We start from the raw sequence: 19,156 nt of genomic DNA on the forward strand, positions 1-19,156 counted from the left end.
TTCAAAAACCAGAAACTAGATGGAGGATTCACATCAGATCACAGTGTGCATGCTAGAGACCACCATCTTAAAAACTAAAGACCAATTATCGCTACAACAAAAATAGACTATCTTGGCTCTTATGTGCCGACACACCAAAGAAGCATCGGTAATTTTACGAGTGCATCAAAATTTACCAACATTTTTTGGAAGCGTCGGCGAGGATGAAACTAAGATGATGCTAATTAGCGTCGTAGAAACCAAATTTATAAGACGACGCTTCTAAGTATTGTCGGAGGCCAAAGAGTAAGAGAGTAGACAACGCTTAAAAATATCGTCGGAAACCTGCATACTAACCACCCTGCTTAACGCTAATTTTTTCTTCTAAATATATTAAATGGTAATTTAAGACGACGCTTTAAACATCGTCAGGCACCACTTAAGTCAAACGACGCTTAAAAGCGTCGTCGAAGACCAAGCTATCTCCTGCGATGCCAGAGGTGCGTTTTTTTTCTCCCAATTTCTTCACCTTTTGGTTTTTTGAAATAGATGGTTCTTGGCGAAGCTGCCCTAATTGGATCCATAAGGCATCTCGCGGCGTCGGCTACGATGGTGGAAGCGGTGGTGGCGGAGAAGGGAAAGAGGAGAGAGGAGAAGGAAGAGAAAGTGGATTACGATCAACTGGCGAGAGAGCTCGAGAACGCTTCTCCTCTCGAGATTAGAGATAAGGCCCTCAAGAAATTTGGAAGTGATATCACCATCTCCTTCAGGTTTAATCTCCTCTCTCTCTATCTCTTTTTTTTCTCCAGTGTTCTCTATGGTGGCCGACTGATGGCGAGTCTCGAGCGTCGCAACCCATGATAGGCACCACAACCTCCGGCAATGAGCATCACATTCTCCGATGGTCGTTGCCCTTTTTCTGATAAGGACATCTTAATTCTTTTCTTAAATTTTGAATTCAAATTAGAAATTTATTTGCCGATTTCCTTCCGATGGTCGTCACCATTTCATTTATTTTCTTATATTTTCTCTAATTTCTATGCAGAACTACTGACCTAATCTGAAACCAAAAATGTAACGTTGTTCTGAACTTGCTAAAGAGAAAGGCGCTACGGTACTGGAAGGATGACCTATGCAAATTTTTAAATGACCTTTAAAACTAACTAAAAGAGAAAAAAAAATTTAAAATATTTTTTTTAAAAAAAATAATTACAACAACGCCTTAAAGCGTTGTTATAAAAAATATAAAAGGTTAATAGCCGATGCTTTTAACTGTCGCTAACTACCCGACGCTGATAAGCGTCGGCTTTGATGACGCTAAAAAGCGTCGCTAAAAGCTCACGCTGTTAACAACGCTTTTATAAAACGTCGGCAGTTTTTTTTTTCATCCCCATCTAGCCAACGCTTTTACGACGCTTTAGAGAGCATAGGCGGAAAAATTACCGATATTTATAAGCATCAATATAGACTTTAAAAAGACCCAGGATAGCCTATTTTTGTTGTAGTGCATCCACCCACTCAGCATATCCTGTCATTATGTATGAATAATTCATAGATTAAGGTTGTCAACCTGCATTTCACGCTGACCAACTGCCATCTTGTATAAAATAGGCTGCGACAAGTTGCTGAATTTCTGCACATGTTTGCAGGCCGTTAGCCGTTTAAACTGATATCATGATGCACCGGACCAAAACAACACAAGCTTACGGTGTCCAGTCAACAAAGACAAGCACAGCTTTTTATAAGCTTTAGCAAATCATAAGCCCACAAATTAATTTCTCCAAAAATTATTATTAACATGGAAGCATCATCTATGATGCACACACTCTGCTGGAAACAACGTGTAACTATGGATTTTCCTGTGCTGGCCTGTCGATAGAATGCACACGCTGGATGAAACAATTTCTCTCTTTCACCATACAAAAAAATATTGATGGTTCTCTGCCAGACTGAGGCCAGCATATCCATCACAACTGACTTCCCTTTCTCAGATGAGCTAGAAACTTGCCACCTGGCTAAAGATAAAATTTACAGCATCACTACAGGACTTTATGCAAAGTAAAGAATATCCAAGTTCATCGTGTATAATTTATTTCATCAAAGGAATACCCTTCTCAAAACATGGACAAGGAAAACTTCGAAAATACCCTGATTTCAAATTTAAAATAGGACAGAGAAAAGCACTCATGAAAACTGAATGCCATTTGATCATGATCTTCTTTCTTTTGGGTGTTTGCAAGGTGGTCACAAGCAGTAACAAGATCAGTAGATTTAGAAGGATATTTTGCTGAATTCATCACAACCTTTCTATCAAGAGGCCATGGGGCTATCATGCATTAGTTGCTGGAACTGTAGCCCCATATTATTGCTCAAATAGGGGATAGGAAGCTTTAAATGTGATGGCATTTGAAGAAATCTGAATTTTGCATCCCTCAATGCATATCCCTCATTGCAAAGATCCTTGATGTCACTAGACAGGGAAGATCTGCAACATGATACTGTTATATTACGCTTCACGCCAGATCTGACAACAAACTGGAAAAGTCTATTTCAGATCATAATCTACTTTTCTACTTCAACATCTGTTTTCCTGGATCAAACAGAGTTGCCCTGTGGAGTTCAACCACCAGTTTTGCCAGTGCAGCTAGATGGCAACAAGATAATATCAACATTTTATATTCAGCAGTACTAAATTTACACATGCATTTAGATTAGGGCCATCTGAAGTTCTGAACACAGTACTAAATTTACCATGATCACTCCCAGACCCCTCAACTACGTAGACCCAGTATATCACTAGATGCAGGGCAACTGGAAAATCAAATCAAATATTGTTCATGCAGCATTCAGATGTTTATTATCTACAAGATGTGTTCTTATAGCATTCCTTCTAAAATTTATATATTGAATATATCAAAGTTGAATATAGTAAAATACTTCAATAAATGAAAAAATATTACATTAAAAAAATAAAAAAGATACGGAGTATGTGACGAAAAATGGCATTTTGATCAGAAATGCTACTTAACATGAATAACATTCTCTAAAGCAGGTCTATAAGAGCTTAATATTTTTCAAGAGTATTTGAGGATAGAGCACCCCCGAGAGTGGTGGCGGACAGAGCCCTACTTCTTGGGGCGAAGATCCTTGATACTACTGCGTCGTCGTCCCTTGGATGGGCCAGAGAAATCTAGAACTCTCATTACGCTCTAGCAGCGCCCAGGCTTATGCTTATATCCTGGGAGCTCCCACCCCTTGGTTTTCTCAAGATAAAATTCGACGGTAGTATCAAAGAGGATGGTCGTTGTGGCATCGGTTTCGTCATCAGGGATCAACGAGCCAGGCTCGTAGCTGTCGGAGGTCGACGCATTTTCGATCAGTCCGTCGCAGGTGCCGAGGTTCGTGCTGCCTGCGAGGGTGTTTTCTATGCCAGACGGGTGCTGGGGGCAGAGCATATCATGATTGAGGGGACTCTACTATGGTGATCGAGAGGAACTTGGGGCCCGGGAGTGCCGTCAGGGGGACGCAGTTGCTTCATGATATTCGCCTTTTGTTAGGTGAATGTGTTGTATTTCGGGCCACCCATGTCTTCAAAGAGGCCAATAGTACTGTAGATTGGGTGGCATCATATGCAGCTCATCACTCCGGAGATTTTATCTGAGAGATCCACAACTCCATTTTGTCTCCCTTGTATTCTCTTCTATTGTCTGACTCTTTGGGCTATGTTCACACTAGGTGTGAGTGAGCTGCCGATGTACCAAAAAAAAAGAGTATTGATCCTTTTTGGATCTAGAAAGATCACTAAAGTTTTTAAACGAACAACAAAAACACAAATATATATTATATATTACAAAAAAGTGCTTCATTTTTTCTCATGAAGATGAACCCAAACAACGCTCTGGTAATGAAAGAAGGGAAAGAGAATAAATTCAAAAGCCTGCATTTAACAAAAAGCAAATAAAAGATCCCATGAGTTTCTTCCTTTTCGGTTTAGTAATATATACGTAGAGAAAAGGAACTAGTTGCAGGCATCCTTGCTAAACACCAATATTTTCTTAAATGCTGAAGTAATAAAGAAATAACATGAAAGGACAAGATGGCCTCACCTTGAAAGGTAGCTGCTACCTCTATATAAGGCAAACTTCGATACACTCGAGTGGATCTCCACTCAAATCTAGCCAGATCTAGATCGGATGATGGGAGTCTCATATCAATGATTTGAGTAATTGAATGTGATCTGCTATCTCTAAACTACTTACACTCCAAAAATTATGTAATTTGGAGACCCCTAGCCTATGCATCAAATGGTCAAAAATGTATTGTTTTGTATTATTTAAGTTGCCCATCTTTTTGCTCACTTGATGAATAAGCTAAAGATCTCCAAATCACATGACTTTTTGCATGCAAACAGTTTAGAAGTAATAGATCACATCTAAAGGCTTGGATCATCGATGTGGGATTTTTGTCGTCTGATCTAGACTTGACCATATGCGAGTGGAGATCCACTTAAGTATAGCCATCTCTTTCTCTCTCTCTCTAAATATATATATATATAGTCTTGACCGCTAAATCTCTACCTTGATCGTTCTATTCACCCCGCATCCAATAGATAAATCATCTTCGCTCAAAGAAGATAGGAGGCGAAAATAATGGACTAGAAAGCCGAAAGAACATCTTACAAGAACCTGAAAATTTTTTAAAAATAAGAATTTAGGAAAGGTGTGGTCAAAACTAAGTTATGGAAAGCAAAATTCAACACCAGTCATTGCTCCAACGATAGGACAGGTGAGCAAGAACAAAAACTAAAAGTCTTTTCTTGACAATTGCTTATCTCCACATTTACTTTCCTTAATTTCAAAGTTTTTCTTAGTTTTTTTTCCTATTTACTTTCTTAAGTTGTACAGCTTTTCTTAGTTATCTCCAATCCAGATTCTTTTAGATGCATAGCCCATAAAGATAATGTGACCTACAAAATGAAGCAACTAGTGGAGATAAGAGAAAAGGCCAGTACTACAACTTTTCATTTCTTCCAATACTAGAATACTGAAACATAAAATCTCTAAGAACCAAAATAAAATAATTCAAAAAAATGATCCATAAATACAATAGCCAAATGGAGGAGTAAGATTCAAAACATTACCTCCCTATTAGATTTGCTCCAACTCAGACATGATATAATTAATCTGAAATAAATTAGGTTACAAATAAAATATATCCAGTTCAGCTTCTTCCAATGATATTTAAACATGACCCTCCATTTGGTGCCAACATAAAGGTTTAAACAACACTATGATTAAATTTGGCTTATATAACTGCTTTTAAAAAATTTGGGGTTAGATCCTGCAAATCTATGCTTAAATCTTGTGAATCCACTTGCAAGATGGGTTGCAGGTTTCAGGGCTTGATCTACTTCGTGGGAACCTTTTCTTTCACATTTATAATGGTACTCACCAGCCAGCATCGCATCAAGAGATAAAAGGTAATTTCTTGTCCTTATATACTATGTCTTGTGCACATTAAATGATGATCGGACAATTTAGTCACAATATGTGTTATGTGTTAGTATCGAAGTTTTAAATCCATATCCTGGACCTGGTATTGATCAGGGACCAGGTTGGGCCAATATCAGGATGGTACTCTCCCAACACTTAGGATATGCTAGCATCCGGGTGTTTCACAGGTGTGCTGGTTTTTTATATTATTTTTTTTCTATGATTTGTTGTTTCTAATGATTGTTTAGATATTTTTAAGGCCATTCTGTCCTATAATTTAGGATTAAGGTATCGGCCATCCCAATCACCATCTCATTCGTACTAACCGGTACTTACAAGGACAACCTGACTTTTCATGTACCGGGGTCCCAAACCTGACATCTCACAAATCTGATCCGAGATGGCTGGAAGGGCTAGGACATAATCCTTTCCTAGTGTCTTTAATGTTTTCCACTTGGTCTATACCCTGGTCAGAGGTCTTTTAATTGACTATTTTAGCTGGTCATCAATATATATTATTGAATGTTGCAAGTTATGAGGTTAGCATAACAGGATATCTTTTAAATTGACAACAATTAGCATAACACGCTTGATTGATTCAAGCAGAAGGATAGGTAGTTGTGATCTTATGAAATGATAAAATGATATCTACTAGATCTCTTGCTGTTCTATTTAAAGTGGCTAAATATTTGCACATAATGTGAACACATAACCCAAAAAAAAGGTGAATCAGATGACCAACTATAATTTCATCACAAGCAGTATAGAAGACTGATACAAGAGGAGAGACAACATACAAGATGGTTGTGATTCCATCAATCAATGTGCTGTTTGGAACCAGATTTTCTTGATATCATCATTATGTAAACCATTTTGCAAATAACAGACTCGAAAGAAAACAGTACTAGACGAATTGCAGATAAGAGGCCAAAAATGTACATTTAGAGAGTTGGTCTTAAAATTATAGACTCATCTTCCTGACAGTATGTTTCATTTTCTTCCCCACTCATGTAATGAAAACCATCTCGGAAAAAGGAGAGCGAACTTCTAGAGAGAGAGGCTTTAGAATATTCATGCCACACCTTTTTCGCTATTAATACTGACAAAGCTTTTTCAGTTATATATATAGAAGTGATATTCAGACTTCACTTAACAGTTATCCATCCCATTCTGGATATCAAGGAAGCCTCTGTTCCGCTCTCATCTGCAAGTCGGGAAGGAGCAGCCTTTGAATATCTTTACCCAGCTCGGAGTTACATGAAGAAAATATACCAAATTGACTCTGACTAAATCAGAGCTTTGGTCTCAATTTGGTAACCATTATCATCCCATAGATATGAAATTCAATGGGATAAATTAAAAATTAGGTTAGAATTTAGTCCAATGAAAATTTGTGCAACTTAGTTACACCCTTACCAGGAGGAATGATAGATACTAATGCCTAATAGAAAAGAACTAACATTCAGGTGCAACTCTCCACTCAACTATCCATCTGTCACCACAGCACCCAACTGCCAATCTGTTGCCACGGACACTGATAATTTTATCTTCCATTTCAGTACAAGATATTAAGTTAAACCTCCATATAACGCTAGAAAATAGTTTACAGAGGAATAGACATGCTTAGATGGATAGACAGAGGGGGGGGAGAGAGAGAGAGAGAGAGAGAGAGAGAGAGAGGAACCAACATAATACTCCGAAGACAGAAGGTATATCTGTACAGTATTTTACATGTCAACTTCCTTTTTCAGCATTGATTTTATTTATGATGAGCTAGTAAAAGTTCTAAATTTTGATTGGACTTAGAGGCATCCGCGCATGCAATTTTACTAATTTTTCAAGAGAGGCATTCACAACAGCACAGACCAGAAAAGTCTAGGTTTCACTGTTTGTTTTCTGTTAGGCAAACTCCAGCATTCAGTATGAAACAAGATTTTATAATTTGATCAATTCATATATCACAAAAACTAAATCATATGTTAAACTTAATCTACCAGTGATCAAATTCTAATTTCAAGGGGAGATTCTCTGCCTGAAACATTTTTAGATTAAATTTTACCTAAGGACTAATGCATGCTAACTATGGTGCAGAAACTTATAGGCGCCATAGGAAGGAAATACAGTTTCATCAGCATGCTGAGGATGAACCCACTATATGCAGACAAAACTGCAATCAAACTACCACCTGAAAAACTGATATAACATAATCTACCGAACTAAAAAGAAAGGTGAGTGTGTTGCTTCAAAGCATACAAACAACAAATAAACATATAGAAGAGCCTTTCATCAATAAAAAATGAAAACTGAAAGAGAGAGTTCAACCCTTGAGTTGCCATATATCTGAAAACCTTTCAAAACATCTCATTTCGGCACCAGTGTATGCACAATATGCACAAGAAAACCTCCTTTCCCAAGGTTCTTTTACATAAAAGCGTTGAAACTTTACTGTCAAATCTAGCACCGAGGAATTAATGAGCAATCAAGAAACCATGAAAATCAACACACTTCAATAAAAGACTTAATTGGGAAAGCATCCCTTTCAGCATGAAAATCAAGGTATAAAACCATCAGATCAGGGGACCATATCTCTAAACATCACAAGAATTATTTTATTGGTTCTCATCCTTAAAATATATTTACTATATCCAATGCTTTTGACTCTACTGATCTTTTGTATTTCCAGCCTACGGCCCTTAGTCTCAATAACCTTTGCATATAGAATATCTTTTAAAATACATGGCCAACAACTTGCAGTCCATGCAAGGATACTCCTAGGGATGGCGATCTTGACCTGAACTAATTTACTTGACCTTATCTGGACACGACCCATTCAACCCAAAAAATTTGTTCCATAGATCGGGTTTAGGTCACAAAGCAGATAAAGCTGACCCATTAATTGGTCAGGTCAGATTCAAGTCGAACCAATCAAACTAATGTTTTACATAAACTAAATGATAATGATGATGCATTAACACGAGTATTAGTAAAAGGCTAAAAGCAATTCCATAACCTGTTCTCATCCCTTCTCTTCATACCTCAGTCGCAGTTGGTTATTCCTTATTGCTCTCTCTTCCTCTTCACTTTTCCTCTCCTCTTCCCCCCTTTCCTCCTCTCCTTGAGATCAAGCCTCCACTGATCATCCCCTGTAGCACCTATCACATTCCATCACACCACCATGGCCACTGCTGATCCAGCCATCCCACTACCTGAGCTGGCCACACCAACACAGGTCTAGCTTCCACACCACCAAATTAGGATGCCCAATTGCTAGATTGAACCATTTCATTGCCCAATTTGACCACCCCACTACCAAATCAGGCCACTCCAGTGCTAGATCTGTACACCCTACCACTAGATCCAATCATGCCAACACAAATCTGGCCACCACACTGCCATATCAGCAGCAGCTCCCCAGCTAGATTAGGCCATTCTAACATAGATCCAACTGACCCATCACCAGATCTGAATTGCCTACCCACCACTCAATGCAGCCAACTCAATGATACTTATCTGTATTATGACTAATCCAGCTGCCTCATCACCATCTGCGACCAACAATCGCTAGATCTGGCTGGCATGTAACTACTCCCTATTACCTTCTCTTAGAAGGGTAAATAAATCAGACTCGGACAGCTGGGTTGATCCTGGGTAGGGTTAAGTCGTTCATGGCTCATCTGCTAGCAGGTTGGTTCAGTTTCAAGTCAACCTCATATGAGCTTCATCTAGGAGACTGACCCCAGCAGAATCGGACACATTGCTGCCCCTAGATCCTCCAATCTTTAACCTTCAAATCAAAAATAACATTGTACATCTCCTTCTGCCTATCAATGAGTTCTCTGCCTTTCTTTTGTCCATGCATGCCTAGATCTCAACATCCAAAATAATCTCTTTGTCCATCCAGATTCCAGAATTAGATTTTGTTCATAGAATATCTCCAACATCTAAAGGGCCAATCTGAAATAGGACGATATAAGAATTTTTAGCTTACACTGAACCAGTTTCACTACGTAAAACAGAAACATTATCAATTACACCTCCTGCGAAGCATATTAGTTTCAGTTGGATAAATTATTGGAATATTGGTGGCATGAAATTTGTATAATTTTCTGCACAATTTCAAAGCATTAGGACCCTGTCTAACCACAAAAAAAAGGGTAAAGTTCTGAATTTCAAATTAAATCCTTGATCACAACTTATATTACTCCATCAGAATTCTCCCTTCTCTCCATAATCATAGACTGTGAATCCTATTTTAAGTCTAGAACTGAGACTCCTAAGGATGCTAAATTCATATCTCATGGTTTGACGCAAGAGCTACATATTTTCAACTTCTTTTCCCTGTTCAAAATTTTCATTTACAATCTCCAAAGCAATTACCAAAGGTTAGAAGTTCTTAGAAGTTTGCAAATCTTGAAGGCATTTACTTACATTTTCCACTCTTAAGCAGGAAAAATGAAAAGAAAAGAAAAGAAAATGGCACAAGTAGCCCTTATTGTGTGCCCCGAAACTACTCATGCCTATCCTATTATATTAACAGGCAAACCTTTTATATTCAAAGAAAAGACTACCCAATCTTGATCTTGATCTCTAAGAAAGTACACAACATGCCCGGATGCATTACTGATATTTCCATCTTCCTAATGAAAACATATAGAATCTTTACGGCATACCTTAGTTCTGACCATGGAGACAAAAGTCACAAAACATCCTCAACATTCTAAAATTCTGATTTGCTTAGTTCAGTCCTTCAGTGCATCAACAGTACTGAAAGTTTCTGCCAAAAAAAATGTTCCTTTTGCTTGGAATATTAAGCAAAAAGAAAACATTTATTCTAGATAAAGAAAGATTCTTTATGCAATGACTACCCCCAGCAGAATAACCCCAGAAGCAGCAAGAAACTTTAAGAGGCTATTGCCAGATTTGCAGCTCAGGTTATGTAAAAGCCCTCTTCACTAGATTATGTGAGAATGGGCGCCACTATTAGGTCAAATATAGAGTTCATTTTTCATACCATTGCAGACAGTATTGTACTGTGTTTGGCAAAATAGAAATACTAGCTGCTACACTATATGAAATGCATAAAAATATTATAATTGGACAAAGATGGTCTCCAAAATTTATCACTGTTAGAAACTTCCACAAATTTATTTACACCCACAACAATTTTTGGAAGGAAGAAGGTGAAGACAGCATAAAAATAAATAGTTGTGGAAAAGAAAAAAATACCATTTCATCAATCTTGACAGACCTGAACCAGCACTCCATAAATGCAAACTTAAACTTTTAGATATGGGCATCCAGCATTCACATTTTTACCTGAATTCCACCATCATATCCAACTTAAAGTACCAGAGACATCTCAACAAATAGCATATCAAGCTAGACAGGGATGATTTAATGCTAATCAATTGAAGCTCAATTTTAGATCCCATTCAACAAAACATATTAATGCCAAACAAAAATATGATGTTTTACCAAATACAACTTAAATCTGAAATCCATTCATATGAATGGTATGAGTTTAAATCATTTGACTTTTCCTAGTTTTCCAAAGGAATTTTTGGAGAAGTGAGAGTAAAGAGTGAAACATGGATCTATCTGTTTCAAAAACTTAAACCACATGCTCCTAGCCTGTAAGAGATCAGAATCACATTACTTTGCTTGGGACATGCCCGCATGTCCAAAAGAATGCTTTTCACAAAAATATTATAATTGCTAATTTAGCATGATATAAACACGGAAGATCGACAAGTCTTGCATAATTAATAAAATGCTTATGGTCATGCTCCAGATTTGCATATGAAAACCAGGTTATTATGAAGCTAGTTTTCTGTTAATTTTTTTAATTAAAAAAAAATTCCACATGATTTCCATTAATGCCATACGCCAACCAAATATGAAATTGGGCAGAAAATCCTATAGGATTTGTGGATTGGCCCAATACAAGCAGCAAGATCATAGGTTGGGCTAGGCAAAAAATCCAGGATAGCTTTGGAGTGGACCGGCACGAATCTAATAGGCATATCTTTTTTTTCTCCCTATGGAATTCAGGCCAGCCCACTCCAAAGCTATTTTTGGATGTTTTATGAATACAAGCTTAGCTCAAGCCTGTAGCCTGTGATCTTACTGGTTGTACTGGCCCAATCCACGAATCCTATGGGATCTTCAGCCCAATCCTATAGGAAATCCAAACATGCCCTTACAGTTAAAAGTTTCCCTAAAAAGTTAGTTTCCTATAACCATGGTCTGCTGAACCGACCTGTACCGGTCGGTTCAGCCTGTACCGAACCAGTGCCGACGGGCATCGGTACGGTACAACGTATAGAAACGGTTCCGACCCAAACTGGGCCGAAATCGATTGGTTCCGTAATTAGACCGGCTTGAACCGGACCGGTTCACGCCGGTACCGGCTTGTACCGATGCGAACCGGGCCAGTTCGCACCGGTACAAGCCGGTACCGGTGCAAACCAGGCACCGGTCCAAGCCACTCTTTCCCCGCGCGGGGGGGCGCGGGGAAGCGCGCCCCGCGCACGGATAAGAGCGCCCACGCGGCTGGAGCCCGCGTGGGTGGCATTTAACGCGTCCGCGCGGACGCAATTTTTTTTGGGAAACGCGCGCGGACGCGTGAGTGGAGAACGTGCGCCCGCGCGCGATTCCCCGTGCAGGAACCGCGCCCGCGCGCTTCCCCAGTAGGGAATCGCGCCCGAGCGCGGTTCCCCGCGCGGGGCACCGTGCCCACGAGGGCTGCCAGCCCGCGTGGGGGCATTAAATGCCACAGAGTGGCATTAAATGCCACTCTGTGGCATTTGACGGGTCCGCGTGCGTCCGCGGATGCATTTTTTTTTGTTTTTTTTGGGAATCGCGCGCGGACGCGCGACAGGAGAACGCACGCCCGCGCGCGAGGAACCCTCGCAGGAACCGCGCCCGCGCGCGAGTCCCCAGCAGGGAATCGCGCTCGAGCGCGGTTCCCCGCGTGGGGGCATTAAATGCCATAGAGTGGCCTAATGCCACTCTGTGGCATTTGACGTGTCCGTGAACCTTGCCTATAACACTGTAGCAAGTATCTACTATACAGTTTTTTTTCAAAAACAAAAAAGTCTCCTTCCATTGTTTGGCAATTAGAAGACAACAAAAAGAGAGAAAAGTAAGAAGGAAATGTATGGCGAATTTTTTGAAAAACAAGGCATAAGAGTTTTTTTTCCTAATAGGCAGTGATTTTCATATAGATAACAAAAGCTAAATGGATAAGAATAACTTACCCAGATCCTGACCACTTTCTCTACAACTTCCTCTACAATTTATTAGTTCGACCAAATATGAGAAAATTCTTGATTTTATTTTATTTTATTTCTCTTTAATGATTTAGCACCTTTCTTTCAGTTTCTCAACAACCAAACTGAGCCTCAACTTTTGCTACAATATCCAATCTATACTATAGAATTCAACTCTACTATACTATGGATTATCCAAAACAACATTGATTTAGCACACATCAATTGGACTCCCCAGGTCCATAGCACATTAGGATTCCTTAGACAATCCATCCTATGCCTAGTAATATAAAAGTGATATTAATAAATATGCCTAGTAATATAAAAGTGATATTAATAAATGAACTATCTTGTTCTAGGTTTTTCATGTGTGATAGATGAGTTGAGGCACTTTGCAGTGTAACTTGCCTTCTCTTGATCAAATATTTAATCATCTAAACAAAAAATTGTAAATTTCTTACCACATTGTAATACTGCTACGGTGCTACCACATGCTCGTTCCATATCTACTAAGTTCTGGACCATCATTTTCCTCAAAGAAATATGTATAATTATACAAATGCATGCACCGCTTCAAAAGCTCATTTTTCTGTTGTTCTAAATACCACTCAAACTTCTTGAGATAAAGTCTGTTCATGGTAGAAAGAATAATTAGAACACAATGAAAAAAGTGAATCTTTTCTATAAGCTAAACAAAACTAAGAACAAGATCGTTACTGCATATACATAATTAAAAGCATCAGCAGTCCACCATGTATCCCAAGCATTAAGCAAGCCTAACATAGAACAAACTAAAAGATTTGATGACGCCAATTTATCATCTTATGCTGACTTGTTTGTAAGAATCAGATGGAAATGTTGCCACATTGTTCGAAGTGCAAAGCATGTGACAAACCTCACCATCATCAGGGACCAACGGAAGCATGCTTTACAAGCCTCCAGCATTGACCCTGGAAAAGGCATGAGAATATCAAATATGTCCACAAAACGGAACACTCTTACAAAGCAAAATTTTATTAATGAAATCAAAGCACTGAAAAGTTTATATTCAAAAAAAAAAATTGACAAATAAAGGGCGCAGAAAAGGAAGTCAAGGGTTTCACAAAATTATTGATGCAAAGAACTCCATCAATATTGACCAAAATCAGAGACATTTTAAGGATGTAACAACCATAAATCATTGAATGTCAATTACTAATGATACATCTTAATGAGATTTCACAAAATGCTCATCCAGCACCACAAATAAAGCAGCAAATTGACAATAAGCAACAAATGTTGATTGGTTGCACAGATTAAGGATTTCCATCATTTTGATGCAATGAACACCACAATTTAACCAAAGGAGAAAAGGCACATTTGTCATGGATGTGTACATGAGATGCACCTATGAATGAGATTTTGCATGTCCCAAAATCAGCATCTAAACCATCCAAATAACCCTTTACATAATGAATCCTGTCAATTTCTTCTACAAAAAGAAAGCATTTTCGGTGATAGAGAAAGTTCCAGGTTCCTTTTGTAAACAGTTATCATTTGTAGCATAATGTTTAAGGTTGGAGCAATACTGGTTGATCACCCATCTTGACAGGGCTCAAAGAGTGAGGAGCTGGTGGTCAATGACTTCAAATCTTCTTAGATATAAAAGTTACACTAAGAGACACAACCAGTTCTTTCCTACAAATATTATTTGTAATAAACTTTGCACCTTCCACAGAATGATTTCTTAATATAATTCATCATCATGCAACATCTTAAAATACTGAAAACAAAGTAGAGCCAATCAAATAACCATACAATGAAACCAGAAACAAATTAACACCAAAATCAGGTTAAAAAAATTCAAGATAGGATAATTCATTGCTTAATTGAAGTTTATAATACAATTTTTGTCACAGTAGTTTGCTGTCTTGATAGTCAATACAGCATTTGAATGCCCAAGATGCAGCTATACTTTGACTCCCCACATTAAAATGCAATGAAAAAATATAGCTAGTAAATCTGAGGATAGAAGAAAAAAGTATTCTACAACGACCAAAGTATGGCTTCTGCTTAACTGAGAGGGATTGTGCCTATTTCGGAAGACACTAAATTCTTTAGCTCCAATAAATGTTCATCATTTGATATGTTTAGCATAAGGCGCAGGTTTGTCATCAATGCCTCCTGTTCCCAACTAATGGGCCCAGAAGCATACAATGCCATCATAGTGGAACGGTAGGCGTGCAACTCCAGCTGATGAGTTTCTGTTGGTAACACCTCTTCAGTAGGAAGAGACGATTCTCTTCCTGACCCACAAGAAATTTCAGCATCATCTGAATGACTAGACAAATCTTGGGTAGGAACCATTCCAGGACACTGGAGTGATCTATATGGGCTATTGCTGGTACTGCAACTACCAACAGAGGATGAGGTACTCTCAGCATCACTAGGTTCTGAACTTGTTACAGGAAAATATTTAATATTGATATTTGGCAATCCCCTCCATGAGGCCATTTTAGAAAACCCAGTCATTCTGTTGTTTAACGAAGCAAGCAAGCATTTTTCACCCAGTACCCTTCGTGGGGAAGCAACAACATCTACCTTTTCCCAGGGCTGGAGGGAACGCCCTCCGCCCCTTTGCTCACACCGTCCATATTTCTCAAGTGCCCTCATCTTTCTGCTAGCTTCAGTGCATCTCTCAACAGGTTGTGATGAGACTCGTGGCCTTTTCTTCATGCCTCTTGAGAGCACAACAGCATTATGACTTTCTAGACATGGCCAAGGCCTCTGGCAGCTGAATTTCTTTCCTTTTGACAGATTGCTTATCATTCTACGATCATGTTTTCCAGAATCCTGGAAACAAATGCAAAACTAGTAAGACACCACCAAAAGAACAAGAAGAATGACCAATGCAATTTAATTTAATTCAATAAATACAAATATAAGCAAGTCCAAGTCAGTATAGAGTTAGCAGACAGATAAAATGGTGATACATGTGAAAAACAAAATGGACTATTGTAGACATTGCATGATGTCAACAAAGGGATTGAACGATGCTACCTTTTGAATCACAACCCATTTTCCATCTAGCCAAGATTGTCGCAGCCTGAGGTCAGATACATGGACTTTGAACTCCCTCGAGGATCCAAGAAGCCTTACAAAAAAGTAACCATCGCCACCAACCCTCAAAACCTCTGAAAGCTTCCACGAGCTATTGTCCAAGACCTCAGCAATGTCTCCAGGCACCCAATCACTTGGGCTTTTCACCAACGGTGGACATGGTCTAATGGCCTTTCTTGATACTCTTTCCACAGCTGCACCCATGTTTGCTGGATAACTATCATACTTAACATAGTAGTTCTGCCCATTGCCGGAGATTATCTCAGCACACCACCAAGAGCCTGATGGCACCTCCCTCTTGTTCAATACCTCCACCTTATTTCCTTTCTTGAATAATCTCATGATAACAAAGATGACAGGCCCCAATTGTAAACGCTGATTTCTAAAACAATGGAAATCGGGAAAAAAATAAATAGGAGGATTTTGAGATTGGAATGAAACCATAACAGTAATCTATCATGATAATCAAATTTCAACCATAAGAAACATAAAAGCAAACAAGAAAGCATGAACCAAACTGTGTGAAAACATAAATTTCCATAACAAAGAACAAACTCTAAGATCATGGAACATGGAATAAAAATAACAGAAAACAGAGAAGATATATTAAAGAAAAAAAGAAAACAGCAGCAATTTTGACATCGGTTATGAGCACTTTAAGAATTGTTCACTTTTTCTTAGAGGGAAAACTGATATTTACTATGTTAGCATCAATTATCAGAACAATAAGACTTCTGCAAAAAGTTTAGGGAAAGCACAAGCCTTTGGGTTTCCATAAGAAATAGGTTGCATGAAAGAAACATTCTGCCTCCACACATGATCCCATACATGCTTCTTTTGACAAGGAATTGGCAAGACATTGAGTTATACAGACAGGATGCAAGAGATTTGAACAATAAATTTCTTCAAAACCTTAGCAGCAGTTGGAACTTTATAGAAGACCGATTTTCCAAGAAAACCCAGTAATTTCAACCAAAAAAAAAAAGAAAACCCAGTAATCACCCAAATTTCGTTTCGTGAACAAGACAACAAGGGATGCAGAACATATTGTCAAACAAGAAACAGCGTATGTTGGCAAGAGCAAAGGTCATCCAACATGTACAGGTAAAAGAAACTCAGTAATTACAGAAAACATTAGAAGAAACCAATCAACCTTCAAATAGAAAAGATGGAAACGAGGATGAAAAAGAAAATCAACAGGAGTAATTAAGAATCATCATAACAACAAAAAAAGAGGCCAGTTAACAAGAGGTAACCAGGCTGCGTTAGAATACACACCCATAGGAGTGGTTAGGAGTCACCAATAACAAAAAAAAAAGAGAGAGAGAAGTAAACAGTAGCCAACCAGACGACGTCATACCAGATAGCAAATGCTAAGATCATCAAACATCAAAAATATCTAGAGAAGAAAGCAAAGAAAATCTCATCAGCCCAATAAGAATGCATCAAACATGACGGCAACAACAAAGAAAACCCCAAAATTACCTACTAATCGGCATATAAGATCAAGAAAATATTAGACTGCAGCAATTTTAACATCAGTTAGTTTAAATTTGATTGCTCATTTCTTTGAGGAAAAAACTCTGAAATTTGATTAATTTAGCATCAAAGTAATCAGAACATCCAGAGTACTGACAAGAACATCAATCACCAGACAACAAGAGTTCGAGCGTCAAAACTCAAATATCAGATAATCTCACGTATGATTTCTTACAGAGAGTTGTTAGTACATCCAGTTACGCAAACCAAGACATATTGTTTCAGAACCCTGACAATGGTCGGAACCCTGATCAAGACAAGTTTTCAAGAAAATCCAATAATCACCTAAAACTCGCTTCATGATCAACAAAAGGAAAAAAATCGTCATAAAACGTATAAAGACAACAAATCAACAATAATGTCAAGAAATATTAACAAGAATTCAAGACCGTCGAACGCATGCAGACAAAAAAAGAAACCGATCAACCTTGATCCAAAACCATGAGATAAATAGGGAAGATTGATATAGCAACAATTCAGGAAGAAAATTTAAGATTGCTCACCTTCTTTATTGACAGCAAAGGAGGAGATCGAACGAGCCCAAGAAGATGGGGAAGAATGGATTCTTGGATTTTATATGTATATGATATATGTAAAAAAAATCCTTTGTTTCCTCCTCCTTGTGATCCCGGGTAATAATTTCTGGGGGAATTTGGACGGAATTAGGAGGAAAAAAAATGGGATGGAGGGGCGTATATAATCCGATCTTTCGCTTGCTTCTCGAGTCCCCCTTGAAGCCGAGCCTATCTCAGCCGTCGATAGGACCGTTATTTTGCTTTGTTGGTGAGATTCATATAAAACCTCCGACCCAGATCGAGAGAAAATGGACGGTCGATGATCAGTAAGTTTTGATATCCAAAGATTTGGGTGATTTTAGCTTCGTGGTCGCGTCTCTCCGTCTGAGATGACTTGTTAGGTGGGCTTGGGGATGTTTGCTTATTTCATTACTTTATCTAGATGCAGCGAAGGGAAGGTCCAAAGCCCCTGTATTTATACTTGAGTTAAAATAAATAGATACTTATTTGATTGAGTAAATATGGACTTATAATTGACGATTTAAAATTACAAAAGAAAATTTTCTTTTTTCTAAAAAGACTAGTTAAACCAAGCTAGAAACTAAACTTCTTTGTCTAGACAATAAATGATTTGAGTAAATAAAAAAAATCATGATCATTTGTTGTAAGTAACTATTAGTACGTAGCTAGTATTGGGCAAGTATAATCTACATGGGTGGAAGCATAGATAACTGCAATAAGTTAGATATGTATGATGAATACGGAAGTGTGGATGACCTTGTTAAAGATTGCTTGCAAGAATGGACAAGTTTTAGTTTTTTGATTACTAAGATAGGAGGAAATCTAGCCAAAATTAGGTGAGGGCATGACTTGAACACATTGGTATCAAGCCTTAAAGTCTTTTACTAATTGGATCCAAGCATGTTATTGCCATGGGTAGAATTTATGCCAATTCTTTTCATTTATCTTCCCTATTCTCTTCTTCCCTCTACACTTCTTTCTTATATCTTAGATGCTGAATTTTGAAGAGAGAGAGAGAGAGAGAGAAGAGGAGGAAGTGGAGGGAAGGGAAAGAAGAAAAATAAGGTTGAATTTTGAAAAAACCAAGATATATAGCTCATCCATCTCCATGATTTTTTTTTCTCTCTTCATGTACGTTCTAACATCAAAGTATCTCATGCATGAAATTGGATGAAAGGTTATTAAGTGGAAGTTGCTTCCTAATAATTCAAGTAGCATCAAAATAATACTGAAAGAAGAG

The 19,156-nt window shown here is 38.2% G+C and overlaps 1 protein-coding gene across 4 annotated transcripts; it reads right to left on the reverse strand.

The window, feature by feature from the left end:
* Nucleotides 1-2,053: 2,053 nt before the first annotated feature.
* On the reverse strand, nucleotides 2,054-18,257 carry LOC103703932. Of its 4 annotated transcripts, XR_005513523.1 has the most exons (7): nucleotides 17,884-18,257; nucleotides 15,782-16,223; nucleotides 14,800-15,574; nucleotides 13,643-13,692; nucleotides 13,204-13,371; nucleotides 4,557-10,787; nucleotides 2,054-3,916 (listed from the first exon to the last, which is right to left on the reverse strand). XR_005513523.1 is itself a non-coding variant. In XM_008787023.4 (5 exons), exons 2-5 carry the CDS (start codon nucleotides 16,181-16,183, stop codon nucleotides 10,776-10,778), a joined length of 1,239 nt encoding a protein of 412 aa, XP_008785245.1. In that variant the 5' UTR covers nucleotides 16,184-16,223; nucleotides 17,884-18,257; the 3' UTR covers nucleotides 2,054-10,775. The 4 variants fall into 4 exon arrangements, 2 of the variants coding, with proteins under 2 accessions (XP_008785245.1, XP_008785228.1); XR_003385066.2 differs by having other exon boundaries at nucleotides 2,054-10,787; XM_008787023.4 differs by lacking the exon at nucleotides 13,204-13,371 and having other exon boundaries at nucleotides 2,054-10,787.
* Nucleotides 18,258-19,156: the final 899 nt, after the last annotated feature.

This window comes from Phoenix dactylifera, chromosome 9 (assembly GCF_009389715.1).
Source record: "Phoenix dactylifera cultivar Barhee BC4 chromosome 9, palm_55x_up_171113_PBpolish2nd_filt_p, whole genome shotgun sequence".
Taxonomy (NCBI): domain Eukaryota; kingdom Viridiplantae; phylum Streptophyta; class Magnoliopsida; order Arecales; family Arecaceae; genus Phoenix; species Phoenix dactylifera.

Bases quoted from the DNA above. Each gene is read 5' to 3' on its own strand.
- LOC103703932 (XM_008787006.4), bottom strand. From the start codon at position 16,183: ATGAGATTATTCAAGAAAGGAAATAAGGTGGAGGTATTGAACAAGAGG. The intron at 15,575-15,781 runs GTAGCATCGTTC...ATTTGTTTCCAG, and splicing joins AATGGGTTGTGATTCAAAAG to GATTCTGGAAAACATGATCG. The intron at 13,693-14,799 runs GTTAAGCAGAAG...TGCCTTTTCCAG, and splicing joins AATAGGCACAATCCCTCTCA to GGTCAATGCTGGAGGCTTGT.